This window comes from Hyperolius riggenbachi, chromosome 4, assembly GCF_040937935.1.
Source record: "Hyperolius riggenbachi isolate aHypRig1 chromosome 4, aHypRig1.pri, whole genome shotgun sequence".
NCBI classification, from domain to species: domain Eukaryota; kingdom Metazoa; phylum Chordata; class Amphibia; order Anura; family Hyperoliidae; genus Hyperolius; species Hyperolius riggenbachi.
The window spans coordinates 380,525,773-380,545,153 of NC_090649.1; the positions used below are offsets into that span (position 1 = coordinate 380,525,773).

The 19,381-nt window shown below is 42.7% G+C and overlaps 1 protein-coding gene across 6 annotated transcripts in view; it reads left to right on the plus strand.

Moving 5' to 3' along the window:
- The window catches only part of BIRC6 (baculoviral IAP repeat containing 6), a 342,965-nt gene that overhangs the window by 83,119 nt on the left and 240,465 nt on the right, over positions 1 to 19,381 (plus strand). For all 6 annotated transcript variants that reach the window (XM_068232104.1, XM_068232106.1, XM_068232109.1 and 3 more), the window contains exons 11-14: positions 11,058 to 11,207; positions 12,815 to 13,040; positions 13,518 to 13,678; positions 18,991 to 19,122. In XM_068232104.1, coding sequence (XP_068088205.1) covers positions 11,058 to 11,207; positions 12,815 to 13,040; positions 13,518 to 13,678; positions 18,991 to 19,122 — 669 coding nt within the window. The remainder of the gene's footprint in view (positions 1 to 11,057; positions 11,208 to 12,814; positions 13,041 to 13,517; positions 13,679 to 18,990; positions 19,123 to 19,381) is intronic.

The following is a 19,381-nucleotide window of genomic DNA, read 5'->3' on the forward strand; positions in this document are numbered from 1 at the left end:
CAGATCCGACATCAGATCACCACCCAAGCGCAGTGTTTACATCTATTGTCTCCTCTAAACACCCACTAATTACCCACTAATTACCCATCAATCACCACCTGTCACTGTTACCCATCAGATCAGACCCTAATCTGCCCCTTGCGGGCACCCAATCACCCGCCTACACGCTCAGATTGCCCTCAGACCCCCCCTTATCAATTTGCCAGGGCATTAGTTACATCTGTTCTCCCCTGTAATAACCCACTGATCACCTGTCAATCACCCCCTGTCACTGCCACCCATCAATCACCCCCTGGCACTGCCACCCATCAATCACCCCCTGTCACTGCCACTCATCAATCAGCCCCTAACCTGCCCCTTGCGGGCAATCTGATCACCCACCCACACCAATAGTTCGCCCGCAGATCCGACGTCAGATCACCTCCCAAGGGCAGTGTTTATATCTGTTCTCTACCCTAAACACCCACTAATTACCCATCAATCACCCCCTGTCACTGCTACCTATCAGATTAGACCCCTATCTGCCCCTAGGGCACTCAATCACCCGCCCACACCCTCAGAATGCCCTCAGGCCCCAGCCCTGATCACCTCGCCAGTGCATTGCTTGCATCTATTCCCCCCTCTAATCACACCTTGAGACACCCATCAATCACCTCCTGTCACCCCCCCTAGCACTCCTATCCATCAGATCAGGCCCAATACAACCTGTCATCTAAAAGGCCACCCTGCATATGACTGGTTCCACAAAATTCGCCCCCTCATATACCACCTGTCATCATAATTTGCAGATGCTTATACCCCTGAACAGTCATTTTGAGACATTTGGTTTCCAGACTACTCACGGTTTTGGGCCCGTAAAATGCCAGGGCGTTATAGGAACCCCAGAAACGGACCCCATTTTAGAAAAAAGACACCCCAATGTATTCTGTTAGGTGTATGACGAGTTCATAGAAGATTTTATTTTTTGTCAAAAGTTAGCGGAAATTGATTTTTTTTTTTTTTTCACAAAGTGTCATTTTTCACTAACTTGTGACAAAAAATAAAATCTTCTATGAACTCGCCATACACCTAACGGAATACCTTGGGGTGTCTTCTTTCTAAAATGGGGTCACTTGTGGGGTTCCTATACTGCCCTGGCATTTTAGGGGCCCTAAACCGTGAGGAGTAGTCTAGAAAACAAATGCCTCAAAATGACCTGTGATTAGGACGTTGGGCCCCTTAGCGCACCTAGGCTGCAAAAAAGTGTCACACATGTGGTATCGCCGTACTCAGGAGAAGTAGTATAATGTGTTTTGGGGTGTATTTTTCAGGGCTGTGGAGTCGGAGTCGTGGAGTCGGACAATTTTGGGTGCCTGGAGTCGGGAAAAAATGCACCGACTCCGACTCCTAATGAATTTGTAACTGTAATTAAAATAGAAAATATGATAAAATGTTCTATTTCTCAGATAATAGTCATTAAAGAGAACTAGAGGTGTGTTTAAAGAATGTTATCTGCATACAGAGGCTGGATCTGCCTATACAGCCCAGCCTCTGTTGCTATCCCAAACCCCCCTAAGGTCCCCCTGCACTCTGCAATCCCTCATAAATCACAGCCGTGCTGTGAGGCTGTGTTTACATCTGTAGTGTCAGTCTCAGCTGCTCCCCCGCCTCCTGCATAGCTCCGGTCCCTGCCCCCGTCCCTTCCCTCCAATCAGCAGGGAGGACAGGGATGCAGGCGGGGACCGGAGTTCTGCAGGAGGCGGGGAGAGCAGCAGACTGACACTATAGAGATAAACACAGCCAGCTCTGACAAGCTGTTTGTCAGCAGCGTGGCTGTGATTTATGAGGGATTGCAGAGTGCAGGGGGACCTTAGGGGGGTTTGGGATAGCAACAGAGGCTGGGCTGTATAGGCCGATCCAGCCTCTGTATGCAGATAATATTCTTCAAACCCACCTCGGGTTCTCTTTAAAAATAATGTATATATACAGTAATAGCTGTGCTTAGTCCACAAAAATGAAATAAACCAATCAAAATTAGTTACTTGTGCTGCTTCAATAAAGCAGTCCCTGTATTTTTAAGGTCAGATATACATATCTGATTGTGACTGTATATATGATGTGTACACAGGAATCTCTTATTTATACTAAATAACATCTATGCTGTAAGAATAAAGCCTGATGTGTAGCCGTGTCACTAATAGAGATGGTCAACGAGATGGAAATAATTCTGCATCGATTCTGATTTATGCAAATGTATGCACTCCCTTTGCTGATGAAATCAAATAATGTGATCTGTTATTAAAATTTGGTTTGGTGACTACAAATTAAAGGGTAACTGAGACGGATGAAAAGTAAAGTTTTATACATACCTGGGGCTTCCTCCAGTCCCCTTCACGCTAATCAGTCCCTCGCTGTCCTCCACCACCCGGATCTTCTGCTATCAGTCCTGGTAATTCAGCCAGTCAGCGCTGTCCGGCGCATGCCGCTCCCACAGCCAGGAACATTCTGCACCTGCGCAATAGTGCTGCACAGGTGTAGTATGCTGCTGGCGGCGGAGTGTGTGCATGCGCATTACGCCTGACTGGCTCAAGTACCTGGACTCATAGCAGAAGATCCAGGTGGTGGAGGAGGACAACGAGGGACTGATTATCCTGAAGGCGGCTGGAGGAAGCCCCAGGTATGTATAAAACTTTAATTTCATCTGTCTCAGGTTTACTTTGTTACACAGTAGTACTATACTCTACATATGCACTCCCCACAGAGCTGCAGGGAATCCACTGAGAATGCTGTGCACATTGAACACAGAGGTGTTGTCTGTTTACAATCTCCTCATTCCCCTGCAGAGTACCTGCACATCATTCTTACATGTACCCACACTTACATTGCCTAGGGCCTGATAGATGTTGTTTGTTCCGGTTTGTACCTTTTACAAGTACTCTTACCAAGGACTAGTTTTAGTCTAAAGGGAATAAATATATTAGTCTACATATCCTTCTCACTTCAGTTGTCTTGTAAAATTCCTAAGCGTTGGCAGTTAAGAGACGAATTTCATGTTACATACTTTTAATCAACAAAATTGTAATATGCAAATCAGAGGAGTCGGAGTCGGTGGAATCCTAAACTGAGGAGTCGGAGTCGGTGGATTTTTGGACTGACTCCACAGCCCTGGTATTTTTACACATACCCATGCTGGGTGGGAGAAATCTCTCTGTAAATGGACAATTGTGTGTAAAAAAAAATCAAACAATTGTCATTTACAGAGGTATTTTTCCCACCCAGCATGGGTATGTGTAAAAATACACCCCAAAACACATTATACTACATCTCCCGAGTACGGCGATACCACATGATTGGCACTTTTTTGCAGCCTAACTGCGCTAAGGGGCCCAAAGTCCAATGAGTACCTTTAGGATTTCACAGGTCATTTTTGTTTCAAGACTACTCCTCACGGTTTAGGGCCCCTAAAATGCCAGGGCAGTATAGGAACCCCACAAATGACCCCATTCTAGAAAGAAGACACCCAAACATATTCCGTTAGAAGTATGGTGAGTTCATAGAGGATTTTATTTTTTGTCACAAGTTAGCGGAAAATGACACTTTGTGAAAAAAAACAATTAAAATCAATTTCCGCTAACTTGTGACAAAAAAATAAAAACTTCTATGAACTCACCATACTCCTAACGGAATACCTTGGGGTGTCTTCTTTCTAAAATGGGGTCATTAGTGGGGTTCCTATACTGCCCTGGCATTTTAGGGGCCCTAAACCGTGAGGAGTAGTCTTGAAACAAAAATGACCTGTGAAATCCTAAAGGTACTCATTGGACTTTGGGCCCCTTAGCGCAGTTAGGCTGCAAAAAAGTGCCAATCGTGTGGTATCGCCGTACTCTGGAGATGTAGTATAATGTGTTTTGGGGTGTATTTTTACACATACCCATGCTGGGTGGGAGAAATACCTCTGTAAATGACAATCTTTTGATTTTTTTACACACAATTGTCCATTTACAGAGTTATTTCTCCCACCCAGCATGGGTATGTGTAAAAATACACCCCAAAACACATTGTACTACTTCTCCCGAGTACGGCAAAACCACATGTGTGGCACTTTTTTGCACCCTAACTGTGCTAAGGGGCCCAAAGTCCAATGAGTACCTTTAGGATTTCACAGGTCATTTTGAGAAATTTTGTTTCAAGACTACTCCTCACGGTTTAGGGCCCCTAAAATGCCAGGACAGTATAGGAACCCCACAAATGACTCCATTTTAGAAAGAAGACACCCCAAGGTATTCTGTTAGTAGTACGGTGAGTTTATAGAAGATTTTATTTTTTGTCACAAATTAGCGGAAATTGATTTTTATTGGTTTTTTTCACAAAGTGTCATTTTCCGCTAACTTGTGACAAAAAATAAAATATTCTATGAACTCACCGTACTACTAACGGAATACCTTGGGGTGTCTTCTTTCTAAAATGGGGTCATTTGTGGGGTTCCTATACTGTCCTGGCATTTTAGGGGCCCTAAACCGTGAGTAGTCTTGAAACGAAATTTCTCAAAATGACCTGTGAAATCCTAAAGGTACTCATTGGACTTTGGGCCCTTTAGCGCAGTTAGGGTGCAAAAAAAGTGCCACACATGTGGTATCGCCGTACTCGGGAGAAGTAGTACAATGTGTTTTGGGGTGTATTTTTACACATACCCATGCTGAGTGGGAAAAAGATCTCTGTAAATGGACAATTGTGTGTAAAAAAAATTAACAAATTGTCATTTACAGAGATATTTCTCCCACCCAGCATGGGTATGTTTAAAAATACACCCCAAAACACATTCTACTACTTCTCCTGAGTACGGCAATACCACATGTGTGGCACTTTTTTGCAGCCTAACTGCGCTAAGGGGTCCAAAGTCCAATGAGCACCTTTAGGCTTTACAGGGGTGCTTACAATTTAGCACCCCCCAAAATGTCAGGACAGTAAACACCCCACAAATGACCCCATTTTGGAAAGTAGACCCTTCAAGGTATTCAGAGAGGGGCATGGTGAGTCCGTGGCAGATTTCATTTTTTTTTTGTCGCAAGTTAGAAGAAATGGAAACTTTTTTTTTTGTCACAAAGTGTCATTTTCCGCTTACTTGTGACAAAAAATAATATCTTCTATGAACTCACTATGCCTCTCAGTGAATACTTTGGGATGTCTTCTTTCCAAAATGGGGTCATTTGGGGGGTATTTATACTATCCTGGAATTCTAGCCCCTCATGAAACATGACAGGGGGTCAGAAAAGTCATAGATGCTTGAAAATGGGAAAATTCACTTTTTGCACCATAGTTTGTAAACGCTATAACTTTTACCCAAACCAATAAATATACACTGAATGTTTTTTTTTTTTTTATCCAAAACATGTTTTTCCACATTTTTCGCGCTGCATATATACAGAAATTTTACTTTATTTGAAAAATGTCAGCACAGAAAGTTAAAAAAATCATTTTTTTGCCAAAATTCATTTCTTTTTTGATGAATATAATAAAAAGTAAAAATCGCAGGAGCAATCAAATAGCACCAAAAGAAAGCTTTATTAGTGACAAGAAAAGGAGCCAAAATTTATTTAGGTGGTAGGTTGTATGAGCGAGCAATAAACCGTGAAAGCTGCAGTGGTCTGAATGGGGAAAAAAAGTGGCCGGTCCTTAAGGGGTAGAAAGCCCTAGGTCCTCAAGTGGTTAAAGTTCTTACCTCTACCAGGTTCAGAAAAGCATACTTTTCATTGACTGTATGCTTTACTGTACCTACTTAATGCTACCACCAACACAGTGTTAATCTGCGTTAAAATGTTGCCTTTGCAAGTTTACAATGCAACGTCCCCTTGTGAACCTAGCCTGAAAGTATTAATAGAAATCTGCAGTCTATTCAGAGGAGAGCTACAGATATTCTAAAGTCTGCTACTGCCCACCAGTTGTTTCAAGAGAACTGGGCCCATATGTATCACAGGCTCCCTAGTAGCCGGACTGCTCAGTGCCTTCCAATGTATTTCAACCCACAGACTGTCCAACTTCCTGGACACAATCAATGAGCTTAAACTGTTGGAATTTTGGTAGCAGACAGGCTAGAAGGGAGCCCTCGAGTTATAGTAACACAAATTGCACACTATTTCAGGGTACAAAACGGCCACCACGTCTGCGAATAAAAAAACAGTTAAAACCCACAGTTTTATCTGGCTATACGGACAGTGGTAGCGACTCCTCAGAAACCTAGGATTCATTCTGTGTGGCTGAATAGTTGGTGTAGCTGAGAAATAAGTGACTTTCTAGAAGTCTTTTATTATAAATGCAACATAAACAATATATACAGAAAATCAACAATTAATGAGAAAAGTAACCCAGTGTAAAAAATAAAAGGGAAAGAAATAAACGACTACTTAGGTTCCGATGGAATATGTCAGGTTTTTGTAAAGCAAGTTAAGTTCCTTTGTTTCAGATCAAAGTATATCCAAGATGGCCGGTGGCTCAGTACTCAGGCCAGCAGCATGCCTTCATGAGTTGGGAATGTGGAGGACTATCCCTCCCTGTATGCATCCTGGTTTTATTGAAGCTAGTTTTGGGGTGGGACAAACCCTGCCACCTCCGGTTTACAAACCAATCAAAGTCCATCTCCTTGGAGGGTGATTCTTAGATTTAACTGTGGAACACTGTAAGTCAACAATAAATGCCATATTTGTGCTGATGGCAGATTCATAATCCTCAGAATATGACAATTCCTATGACTTCAAACTTGCCTACCATAGGAGGTCCAGTTCCTGAGAAGTTTAATAACTTTGTCATGGCTTGTCCCTGCCGCTCCATATTGGTGTCAAAATGTTCAGCAAGACCCTATGAATCAAATGATATAACTCTCATAACTGTCCAAGGGACGGTATTCTGTAAATGAGCAAAAATCATATACTACATGTATCTCTCATATCTGTAGACTGGCTCCAGCAAGTCTAGGTAATACCAAACCCTGAAAAGGCCCCCTGCTGTGGGCTTCCTGACTGCTAAAGTCATTGAGATGGTTTTTCACAGGTAACTGGGGAGTAAAGGTGCATACACACGCACTACTTCCGCCAACGACTGGTCCGTCAGACCCTCCCGCTGGGCAGACGTTCAGCCGACAGTAGCATGTGTGTATACGCTGTCGGCAGACAGATAAGGCAGTTTCTAAACGATCCGCTCAGCGGACCCGTCGTTGAGGAAAGTTGAGCGTATGTAAGGCTTCCTTTGAACCAGTTAATTAAAACAAACATGCCTTATCAGACAGCAAACGTATCTCATGAAAAGAAGCTCTGCTAGCAGCTGAAATGGCCAGATTACAACAAGGGAAAAAACCCAAGACTGCAGTCTGCTAGGACCTACACTTACAATTTGGATTGCAGAAAACTGATTGCGATTGTGTTTTTCTCACGGCTCTAACGTGACAATATGCATTTAACATACCTCCCAAGTTTTCCCCCAGTTTTTCTTCTTTTCAGCACTTGGCAATTGAAAACATACTAAAAAGTAAATAAAGTAAATTACATTTTGTTCAGAGCATTTCCTATCCTTGTTTGGGTCTTTATAAGGATGTTATTGAGAAGGTGTGAAAATGTCTCTTGGGAGAAAACTTAGTAGAAAAGTAGAAGATGACTTACCTATCACTGGTTGGTAGAATAAACTTTATTAACATAAAGAATATATAACGCTATCAATCTCATATGCAGAGGGGCTGCAGCACACCACAGGAAAGCAGTGACAGGGGCTCTTGGTTACGCTTTAACACGTTTAAGCTCACCAACTGCGCCCAACTATATCTATATCTATCAGAATTGTCCTAGTTGAGGGGGAGGAAAGGGTCTATGATGGCCTGAACTGAATGCCCACTGTTTTGTGTTTGTTTTACAATCTCACACCTGCTGTGACAGGTTTGTTACCTGTTGATAAGATATGGGCCCCGGTGTCAGGTACCCAACATTCAGCGTCTGGAAACCAGGAAAGGAGGTTTTCTTTGAAGGTCATGCTCAGTTTATTTTAATATCGCAATCAGGTAATTTTAGGTGTGTAAAGGGACATGGTTTCAGCTGTGAGGATGGATTTCTGTTTTCTGAAGTCGTTTTTTTTTTTTATGTCAAAATGCAAGTCTGGGGTGATCATGCCTGTTAGTCGGGACATCCTTTTTTGTAAGTTGTTAGGTCACATGAAAAATGAGGAATGCTGTAAATAATCCAATTTGCTACGTCCTCTGTCGCTCAAGTTTGGGGTTCAGGTCCGACCTCAGATACCAATAACGATAGAAGTTTTAAGACAAAGAAATAAGGAAACGTAGGGAGAGAGGTAAAAGTGGACAGAAGAGGGTAGAATAGTTAAAAGTTGCCTATAACCAGAGGGACGTATATTTCATGCTCTACAAGCTCTTGTGTGCAATCTGAAATATGCGTTACTCTGATTTACTGCTTATTTTTCTGAGATATTTAACCACTTGAAGACTGTAGGCTTACCCCTCACCCGATTGATTCCCCCAACCCCCTTCCCTAGCGACCAGGCTAATTTTTTTCACAATTCAGGCCACTGCAGGGCTGTACAACTCTGCACACAGGTGATTTCCCCCCCCCCCCCTTTTCTGCCCACCAACAGAGCTTTGTTGGTGGGCTCTGTTCGCTGTTGCCATGTTTTTTTTTTTGTTTTTTTTTTTTTAAATAGATGTGACTATTTCCCGCTCCTCCCTCCCTCTCCACGCCAACCAATGACAGTGATCGGCTGTCATAGGCATCAGCCTATAAGAGTTGATCGCTCGTGTGCCTCCCCAGGGGACAGCCGTGTCACTCATGGCACAGTACAGCGCTGGCGTAGATCGCATCGCTGTACAATGTGCCGTCTAACAGTCTCCTAGTGGCGATCAGCCAAAGCAATCTCCTGCAAACCACGCCCCCAGGACTTATCGCCTATTGGCGTTGCGCAGTCCTGGGAGAGCCGCCACGTTCACGCCAATTGGCACGAGATAGTCGTTAGGAGGTCAAAGGACCCCTGGCGGGAGAGCAATATGGTGGCTGCATTGTTTAAAATGAAATAAATATTGCAAACTGCCTGGCTGTACTGCCAATCATCTGTTTCATGTGTGTGATTCAAACTCTACTAATGCATGAAAGATCAGCAGGATGCCAGGCAACTGGTATAGTTTAAAAGGAAATGTGGCCGTCTCTATATCCCTCTCACTTCAGGTGATATTTAAGCTTTCCCAGTGTTAAAGGACAACTGAAGTGAGAGGTCTATGGAGGCTGCCATATTTGTTTCCTTTTAAACCATACCAGTTGCTAGGTAGCCCTGCTGATCGATTTGGCTGCACGATTGTCTGAATAACAATGGAAACAAGCATGCAGCTAATCCGGTCAGATCTGACAATAATGTCAAACACCTGATCTACATATGCTTGTTCAGGGTCTATGGCTAGAAGTATTGGAGGCAGAGGATCAGCAGGACAGCCAGGCAACTGGTATTGCTTAAAGAGAGTCTGAAGCGAGAATAAATCTCGCTTCAGACCTCCATAGATAGCAGGGGCATGTGTGCCCCTGCTAAAACACCGCTATCCCGCGGCTTAACAGGGGTCCCTGATCCCCCAAATCTCCTCCGTACAGCCGGGGAGCGCTTCCTGGTTGGGGCAGGGCTAACCGCCGCAGCCCTGCCCCACGCACGTCTGTCAGCGCGTATCTCCGCCTCTCCCCCGCCCCTCTCAGTCTTCCTTCACTGAGAGGGGCGGGGGAGAGGCGGTGATGCGCGTCTGATAGACGCGACTGGAGGCAGGGCTGCAGCCGTTAGCCCTGCCTCCAGGAGCGACCAAGTCTGCGACCAAGTGTTGCAATGGGGGGTTTGGGGGTGAAGGGACCCCCGTTTAGCGGCGCGATAGCGGCGGTTTAGCAGGGGCACACATGCCCCTGCTAACTATGAGCTCTGAAGCGAGATTTATTCTCGCTTCAGGGTCTCTTTAAAAGGAAATAAATATGGCAGACTCCATATCACTCTCACTTCACTTGTCCTTTAAGTGCAATTGGAAATTGCATAGATGTAACCTGCTGTTGCATGGCTTCTTTAGGGCTCTTTCACATTAGGCAATGTGTGCACAAAACCTATTTCGTGCACGCGTTATGTGACGTGGGAAGTTGTGGTGCGACGCTGATTAGTGGCGGTAGTTCTAATTAACCAGATGGGGAAACACTGGCGCTGGACAATTAAGATCGACTGGGTTCATTCAACCCTTGGTTAATGCAATCTATTGCCGCTGTGTCGAAACGCCGAAAACCAGCTCAGATGTGAAAGAGCCTTTAGCACTGCCAGTAATATCACGTTCTTTCCCTCTTCTTCTATGTATTAGAAACAAGTTCTGTAATGATGAGTAAGCATATATCACTAGTAAAGGCTGCTTTTGTTGCTTCCCCCTGACTTGCTTGGCAGCTGGATGTTATCACAAGCAGCATCTCCTATTTTAAGCGCCAGACTTAGCCCAGTATATGACTTTCTGGGTCCCATAACCTAAAATCTTAAGTCTCTTCTCATCACTCTATCCCTTGGCCACACTGAATCTTAGGGAAGCTGACTTTGGAATGGGGGAAAATGCATTTAACATGTTACAATAGTCTAATAATTGTGCACAACAGAATATCTATTTTCATCGTGGGTATTTTTCGCTGACCTAGAATAGTACCTAATCCTTGCTTGTCTGCTTACTTTTCATGGATTTTCTTGTTGAGCTTTATATATGTGCTTTATAGTCCATACTCTGGCTCATGTAGCAGCATGTTCTTCTGTGTGTATAAATATGTTTTTACACAGTGTCCTATTTCCAGATCTAATCTTGGGTATGATTTATTTCGAAAAATAAAATCTTCTCCGGTTTCTGTGACAGATTTTTACTTTCTTTCCACTAACTTTTAACTATTGTCAAGAGAAGTGTTCAAAACTTTTAAAAGTTTAAAAACCAACTCCCCTTTGTCATTATGTTGCCTTTCTAAAAGGAAAAACTATAGTGTTAGTTTTTCACAGAAGTAGGGAAGATTACCAATTATCTTTTTCTTTCTTTCATGCTACTTAAGGTGGAGAACTTCATTTTCTTCAGATTGGAGGAACTTGTGATGATCTAGATGAAACTGATATCCTTGTTGAAAGCTCTTTGACAAAGGGTGTGGAACAATTAACTGAAGGCATCAAGCCATTGTCAAACCCTTCCAGTCCTGGAATCACAGGTAACCAGAATCAAAAACCCCAGTCCATGTGCTTGGGTTTCATAGCCTCTCTAACACTTCTATGCACTTTAGAGGAAACCTAAAGTAATTTAAAAAAAGACAGTTTAACTTACCTGGGGCTTCTACCAGTTCCCTGAAGCCGTCATGTGCCTGTCACTGGGAGTGTCCTCAGCATGCGCAGTATGAAACAATCTCGCACTGCGCATGCACACTATGTTCCCGTTATGGGAGCACAATCAAGGATGTGCGCAGTTTGTCACGACGTGGGCACATGGTGGCTGCAGAACTACTGCACCTGCACAATACATTCCAAGCCACGTGGAGGTGATTGACTGCAGTGCTGCTGCATTAGTGGAGGACCTGGAGGTCAGAATGAGGGCCAGCGGAGCTGCAGCGAGGGACATAGCTGGGGCTGGAGGAAGCCCCGGGTAAGTAGCACTATTTGTAGCAGGAGTTGCTTGACGACTCCTTTTAAGGAGATGCAGGAGTTTGAACTTGCATTGATGGTGGTTTATCTGAAGAGTCAGAGTCGCCTTTTTTTTGTAACAATAAGGCTAAGTTTCCATTTGTGCAGCTGCATGCATCTTGCGAGACGCGATGCCGGCACAGCTGCTGCCTCTCGCAGCCGAATCCCTCTAGCCGTGCTATGTGCGGCTATGGGATACGGACAGCTATGCACGAAATTATGCTGCAGGGCCTCAGATTTTTCCTCGGCCACGAATTTGGATGGGTCTCATAGACTTCTATAGGCTGCTGAAATCCATCCGAATTCGTGGGCGGGGAATCAGCCCGGATTCGGAGCAGTGGAAACCCGGCCTAAAGCAAATTTAAAGAAAACCTGTACAGAGTAGCATGACCCCAGTGTGTACACATCAAGCAATAATCTAACAGGAAGGTTAAGGACAATCAAAAGTCTGTATCCAGCTTAACATGCACCTGCAGTGCGCACAGACACGGTAGACTGTTTCACAGGAGATCAAACCATGACGACGTGTCTTTGCAGAACTGCAAGCAGTGAGTTACCACAGTGTAACTTTTTTTTTATGCGACTTTGTTGCACTGTGAACAGCCCATAGGATTAGCATTGCAGTGCAGTAAGCTGCGTTATACGAGGTTTATAACGTGTGACCATAAAGTCCCACTGTGAATGCGACCTGAATGTTTTTGTTTTTTTGTTTTGTTTTTTTGTAAACATAACCATCCATCTAGCCAATTGCAGACTGAAGCCTTCCTCCTCCCCTTGGCTTTCTTGGCAGGATCATCTTACATTCTGGGGCATGTACTACACAGGTTCCCAGAGTCTCAATCCAAACCGAATTGCAGAAAATATGCATGCCTTAACAGTATTCATGCATTTCTATGCATTTGTATTATTAAAGGATGGTGGTAGCCTTCATTTGATGCTGCAACCCACCTATCAAAAAATGTAAAATAATGGTGGAAATCTAGATAGTGTTGTATTTTTCTATTTGTAATGATATGAGTAAAATATGGTTAAAGCTTTGCTTTTGTTTGTTTTTTTGGTTCATCTTTAACTTGTTTTCTTGGTAAATTATTGCATTATATTAGACATAATTTGTTTTCCTATTTTTTTTTATTTGTACAAGGTGTGGATCTCCTAGTTGAACAACCCTTCTCATTAGACATGTTAACATGTTTAGTGGAGCTAACCCGCTTTGAGACCCTCATTCCAAGGTTTTCTGCAACAGTACCACCATGCTGGGTTGAAGTTCAGCAGGAACAGCAGCAGAGACGGCATCCACAGCACTTACACCAGCAACACCATGGCGATGCTGCTCAGCACACTCGCACCTGGAAACTACAAAATGACAGGTATGATGCATTGTGCTTTCCAGTGCATTTCTGAACACTCAAGCCCCTGCATCTGTCCACCCCCACATCTCACCAATGCAGTGTGTGTAGTGAAAAGCACACTGGAGAGAGAGGAAAACCACCAATCTTAGGCCTGGTTTACACTGCAAGAGGATTTTTAGCCCCAGTTATTTAAAAAACTCTTGGTAATGCAATGCTATGGGTGATTTATAAAATCACATTGCTCAAATAAAAACAAACTGATTGCATTACATTAAAAAGAGCTTTTAAAATCACAAGTGTTTAAGAAAAGCTCTTATAGTGTGAACCAGCCCTTAGCTCCTCTGAGGCTTCTTTCTTTGTCCCCTCTGCTGTTTCTTCTAGGTGTCCACACTGTTTGTTAGGGTAATAATTATTTAGCTAACAGAATATCCTCCTCATCACCACATTTTTGTGCTTGTGTTAATTTCATTTGTTTTTGTTTTTTTTTTTCACTAGTACAAGTTGGGATGAACATGTCTTTGAACTGGTGTTACCAAAAGCCTGCATGGTAGGACATGTGGATTTCAAGTTTTTACTCAACTCTAACATCACAAACATTCCACAAATCCAAGTGACTTTACTCAAAAACAAAGCTCCAGGATTAGCCAAAGTTAATGGTAAGATTACTTCTCCACTTCCTTCAATTTCTTCCCATCATTTTGTGAAAGGAGTGTTTTAGACAAAATCAAATCCACTTTTTTGTTGTGCCTGCTTAGAGATTTTCAGCAATGACATTTTGCTGAAAGTGTACCAGAGATGAGTAATACGTTTTTTTTTTATATACATACCTGGGGCTTCCTCCAACCCCATCTGCAAGGATCGCTCCCACGCCACCGTCCTCAGCCTTCTCCTGCCCTGGTATTGGGACCCGTAACTTAAGCCAGTCGCGGCCAGTCTGCACAAGAGAAGTGCACTCTTTACGTATCTCTTCAGCAGCCGCCGGAAAGATACGTAGAGGGTGCACTTCTCTTGCACAGACTGGCCGCGACTGGCTGAAGTTATGGGACCCGGTACAGAAGCCAGAGAAGGCTGAGGACGGCAGAGTGGGAGCGATCCGTGCAGATGGGGCTGGAGAAAGCCCCAGGTATGTATAAAACTTATTAGTCAGATCTGGTTTCCTTTAAATATCTTTATCTAAGTTCGGAAATATCTTTAGTACTGGAACTTATATTTTCCTTTGTCATTTCTGGAAACTTTTAGTTGTTTTGTTTTTCTTTGTTGCATTGCTAGGTTTGAATGTTTTGATAGTAGGTAAAAATGTGCCCTGGAATGGGTAAAAAAAAAACACATTGTAGTGCAGCCCACCCGCGAGCACACGGGAAACCTTAATTGAGTGATATGACGATGAAAGTGTCAGTTGTGATTGCGGTCATAGAGCTGTTCTCCAGACGTAAAAGGGAGGTTGGTTGCCTTTGCATAGAAATGGGTATATGTCAAATCTCAGAAAAGATGAACCAGCTGTCAAGTCGGCATGCTAAGTCATCGTGGGCTCCCTTCAGGCACTTTTCAAGTAAGGTAATGGTTTAGTGCATTTTAGATTGCAGTGCCGCTTTGTTGCCCATCTTACACTGCAAAAAGTTGTGCTTCATATAACTTTTTACCTGGACTCCCGTTTGTGTTGTTAGTTCAATAACCTTCATTCCCAGTTGTTTTGAATTCCTCATAGTACGTGTGTGCCATGCCCTCAGAGCTTTAACCATGCGGGAATAAAATGTAGTTACTAATGTTGGTGTTTAAAGAGGAACTCCAGTGAAAATATTGTAATAAAAAAGTGCTTCATTCTTACAATAATTATATATAAATGATTTAGTCAGTGTTTGCCCATTGTAAAATCTTTCCTCTCCCTGATTTACATTCTGACATTTATCACATGGTGACATTTTTACTGCTGGCAGGTGAGGGCAGTGGAAGGAGATGCTGCTTTCTTTTTTTGGCAATTGGAAACAGCTGTAAACATCTTGTATTTCCCATAATGCAACAAGGCTCCCACAGTGTGATGTCAGAACCATGGTCCTGATATCACACTGTGGGAGGGGTTTCACCATAATGTCGGCCATACAGAGCCCCCTGATGATCATTTTGTGAAAAGGAAAAGATTTCTCATGGGAAAGGGGGGTATCAGCTACTGATTGGGATGAAGTTCAGTTCTTGGTTAGGGTTTCTCTTTCAATTCGGCATAACTAATTTGGAACACCCGAATACTACTGAACACCAAACTTGAAGGACGCCCCAAGTGAAAATAAACTAATGAAATAAACAATTCCTCCTCCTCCTAAAAATGACTTTTTAAGATATTCCAACGTTTTATATTTAAATCTACGTTTTAAGTTTTTTTACGGTTTTGTTTTTGCTCAATGACACATTCATTGAAGTATGCCAGAGCTAAAATCTATGAATTATTGATCCTTTTTATCTCTTTCCTGCTCTCAGAAGCCATTTTCTGCTAGGAAAGTGTTTTATAGTTGCAATTTTCAAATCCGTGAGAGTCACACTGCAGTCTGACCCAGTATTGACAGAAGCTGCCACTTACATACCTGATTAACTCTTTCGGGTAGAGAGAGAAAAAAAAGAACACTGCCTAGTTTTCTGTGTGCTAGGCACTGTACATACACATGTCTCTCATGTCACATGTCACCTCGGGTATCCTTTAAGCACCATTACAGTATCGAACAAGTGGAGAGGGTCGGGGAGATCACTACCTGTTCTTCACGGCGCCTTTCACTTGACTTGATGCTTCCTCCTTCAAAAGCTGAAAAGGGGAAGCATCAGTCAAGTGAACAGCACCACGAAGTGCGCCCTATCCGCTTGTTTGGTACTGAAATGGTGCAGAAGTGACTTATTCCAAATTTGTTATGCTGAATTTGACCACCAACAGTAGTTAGTGGTTACTGTTTTTTGTCTCAAGGAAGAGGGTGATTGGGGAGGAGACCGGTGGGCAGTTTAATAATAAACTGAGCTCCCAGTAACACTGTTCCTCACTTAATCCTAGTAGTTTAACATAAGATGCCTCTTAAAGGGATACTGTAGGGGGGTCGGGGGAAAATGAGCTGAACTTACCCGGGGCTTCTAATGGTCCCCCGCAGACATCCTGTGGCCGCGCAGCCACTCACCGATGCTCTGGCCCCGCCTCTGGTTCACTTCTGGAATTTCTGATTTTAAAGTCAGAAAACCACTGCGCCTGCGTTGCCGTGTCCTCGATCCCGCTGATGTCATCAAGAGCGCACAGCGCAGGCCCAGTATGGTCTGTGTCTGCGCAGTACACTCCTGGTGACATCAGCGGGAGCGAGGACACGGCAACGCAGGCGCAGTGGTTTTCTGACTTTAAAGTCAGAATTTCCAGAAGTGAACCGGAGGCGGGGCCGGAGCATCGGTGACTGGCTGCACGGACACAGGATGTCTGCGGGGGACCATTAGAAGCCCCGGGTAAGTTCAGCTAATTTTCCCCCGACCCCCCCCCCCTACAGTATCCCTTTAACACTAATATAGAACTTTTAGTCTAGAAATTAAACTCATTTTGTCTCCTGACAGATTTTATAATTGACATTTTAGTTTGGGGATTCGGGGAATAGAATCTCTGCCAGATTTTGTTTGTGACCCAGTGACATTTCCTCTTGCATTTCTCTTTGACCCGGTCACTGGAATTATAGCAAGTGGTGTATGCCTTCTTTGTTGTAACACAGTCAGCAACACCACCCCACCAGCTAACATTTTCCCCCACAACTGTAGAAAATGTTTACATTGCTGTCTATAGTACCATAGCAAAAATTCCCTTAGTTCCTTTGTTTAGTGATACTGTTGGTAAAGTCTGGAGACATTTCTGTAAGCAGAATCCAGATTGTGATAAAACTGACATTGTTACTCTCAACTACTGTATAAGCATTTTTCTGCAGTTCCACTTTGTTTCATTGAGCCTCAGCACAACCACCTGCCTAATACATGCCAGAATCCTTCATTTCCCTTTGCAGCATGTGAAGGCTGAAGGTGGACAGAAGCTGAATAGGGATTTTTGGAATGAGCAAAGGTAGCTATACCAAGATAAACTCTCCCCTATGTCACACATCTACGTTCCCTTTACACCTCCTTTACACCTTCCAAAATATTGGAAAATCTATGTGCAGGGTGCACCCCTACACATAGATATTCCAATGTTTTGGACTACAATCTATGTACCGGGCAGCTGAGAGCAGGGTAGCAGAAAATTGTGCTCACACACATAAAATGAAATTGCTTGCCACCACGTGTCTATTTAGGGACCTGATCTGAAAGGAAACGGCTATGTTAAACAAAACCTTTTTGTTTTACAATTTGCTCTATGTACAGTAAAACGCTATTTCTGTGGTAGAGCCCAGAGGCTTTGTGAATACCCCTGACAAGCAATTGCCTAAAATGTTTGTTTAATTTGAGACAAAAATAGTGCATTGAAAGATAATAGAAAAATAAAGAACATGACAAACCATATAGCCAACAGTAAATAGTTACCATGGAAAAATGGACTTAATTTCTGTCTGTCCAGTCTTTAGGATTACTTAGGATGCTGGGGTAATATGAATAATTTGGAATTAGTCTTCCTGAGACGGTCCTGCTCCACTTCCTTGAGATATCAGGAATGGAAGGCTACTCTGGCATTGAGCAAATGGTCCTTCTTGAGACTTGAGGCTGTTAGGGAGGGGTTTCTAGCCCAAGGATAGGAGGAGACTTATCTGCATTGATTGAGTCATTTCAGCATTGAGATAGTTTCTAAATAATTGTATAATCTGCATATGCAAGCATATTTTGGAATATTTGAAAAAAGTTATACTCTCCTTCATGTAGATATGAAACATAAATGTCATCTCTCTGGTTCTGGAGAAATTTTCTTCTTGTTGTATTTGCCAGAATTTATTAAACACTGATATAACCAGTACCCTTTAGTAGGGTTCATCTGCTATACTTTTGGTATTTTTGTTCATATTGCCTTTCAAATTCTATATTCCTACTTCTAATCTCTCAAATGAATACAGAATGTATTCAAAGTATTCCACCCCAAGAGATGTGGATTCAAGAAAGTCTGGCATTTGGCTAGTACATGTCTACTAGGAAAAGAGTTCCTCGGAAGATGTAGCATATCAAGTATTTATTGTCATTAGACTATTGTTTTACGATGCCATTAGCTGGTTTTGTGTGTTTGTGTAGAAGACCTGGTTGAGCTTAGACATGCCTGTTTTCTGAGTTTTAAGGGGAACTCTGCACACTGAATTTGTGTATGCTAAAGTGGAACCCCGTGCTGATCACACACGTCAGTCGTGGCACCCCACCACAGCACTCTGGATGTGCACTGTATCTGTAGGTATGTTGGGGCAATGACCCAAATATAAAACATGACTTCATGTATTATTTGAGGGACAAATTATCTTAGTTTACGGTATATGGTAGTGCAAATTGGACAATGTTTTTACATTTCACAATTAACATTTTGTAAATGCTTTTTCCCCATTTGTCCATTGTTTGGTATACAGTGTATGTAGTTACAGAAATTTTGTTTGAGTTTTCAGCAACTCAGATACATTAGTAAAGGAAAGTTTCTACAGTTAACAGCACTTGTTGTAGACTGATCGGTGCTTTGATATGCACAGATTACTGCTGGTAGGTACTGTACTCCATTACTTAATCAGTGCTATGAAAACCTGTTGATAACTTCCTATAAAACAGCAATAGATGCAACTAGGGCTCAGTACTTGATATTTGGTAACTGTAGCCACAGTGACAAAGCTAATAATGTCCAAACTCTTATAGGCAGGGTTGTACTCCACTTGTAATGATGTACCCCATAATGTTACTTAAAGTATTCCATTTCTCTAATTTTGCATGCTGCATAGTCTAATTGTTGACCAGAAATAATACATCTTCTCATATGTTCATAGTTGTCAATGCTGCTTACTTTTTCTTATAGAGACCCCTGTAGATAGGCCCATCTCCTTCCCTTTGTCTCCTGCATTCAACGTGGAAGTTCAGAGGAATGGGAAGCCTACTCTGGTAGATTTAAATGAGGACATGCAAAGCATGGAAGTAGAGGACTCTCAGAGTAAGTGTTTGTCCTTTTTAAAACTTTTCGTGTTTTGTTAAATGTTAATTTTTAATAAAGGAGTAGGTTTCCACAGTGATCTAATGCAATTTTATTTTGCTTCCCTTACCTGGGTGATATGACGTTAATGTCATTGGCAGTACAAATTACCATTATAGGTAGGGAATTTCAGAAAGTAACTTCGAAAGAGAAGCAAGTGGATCTGAGGCAGAAATGCTATCCTGGTTAACTTAGGTTGTAAAAAAACACACACAAAAAA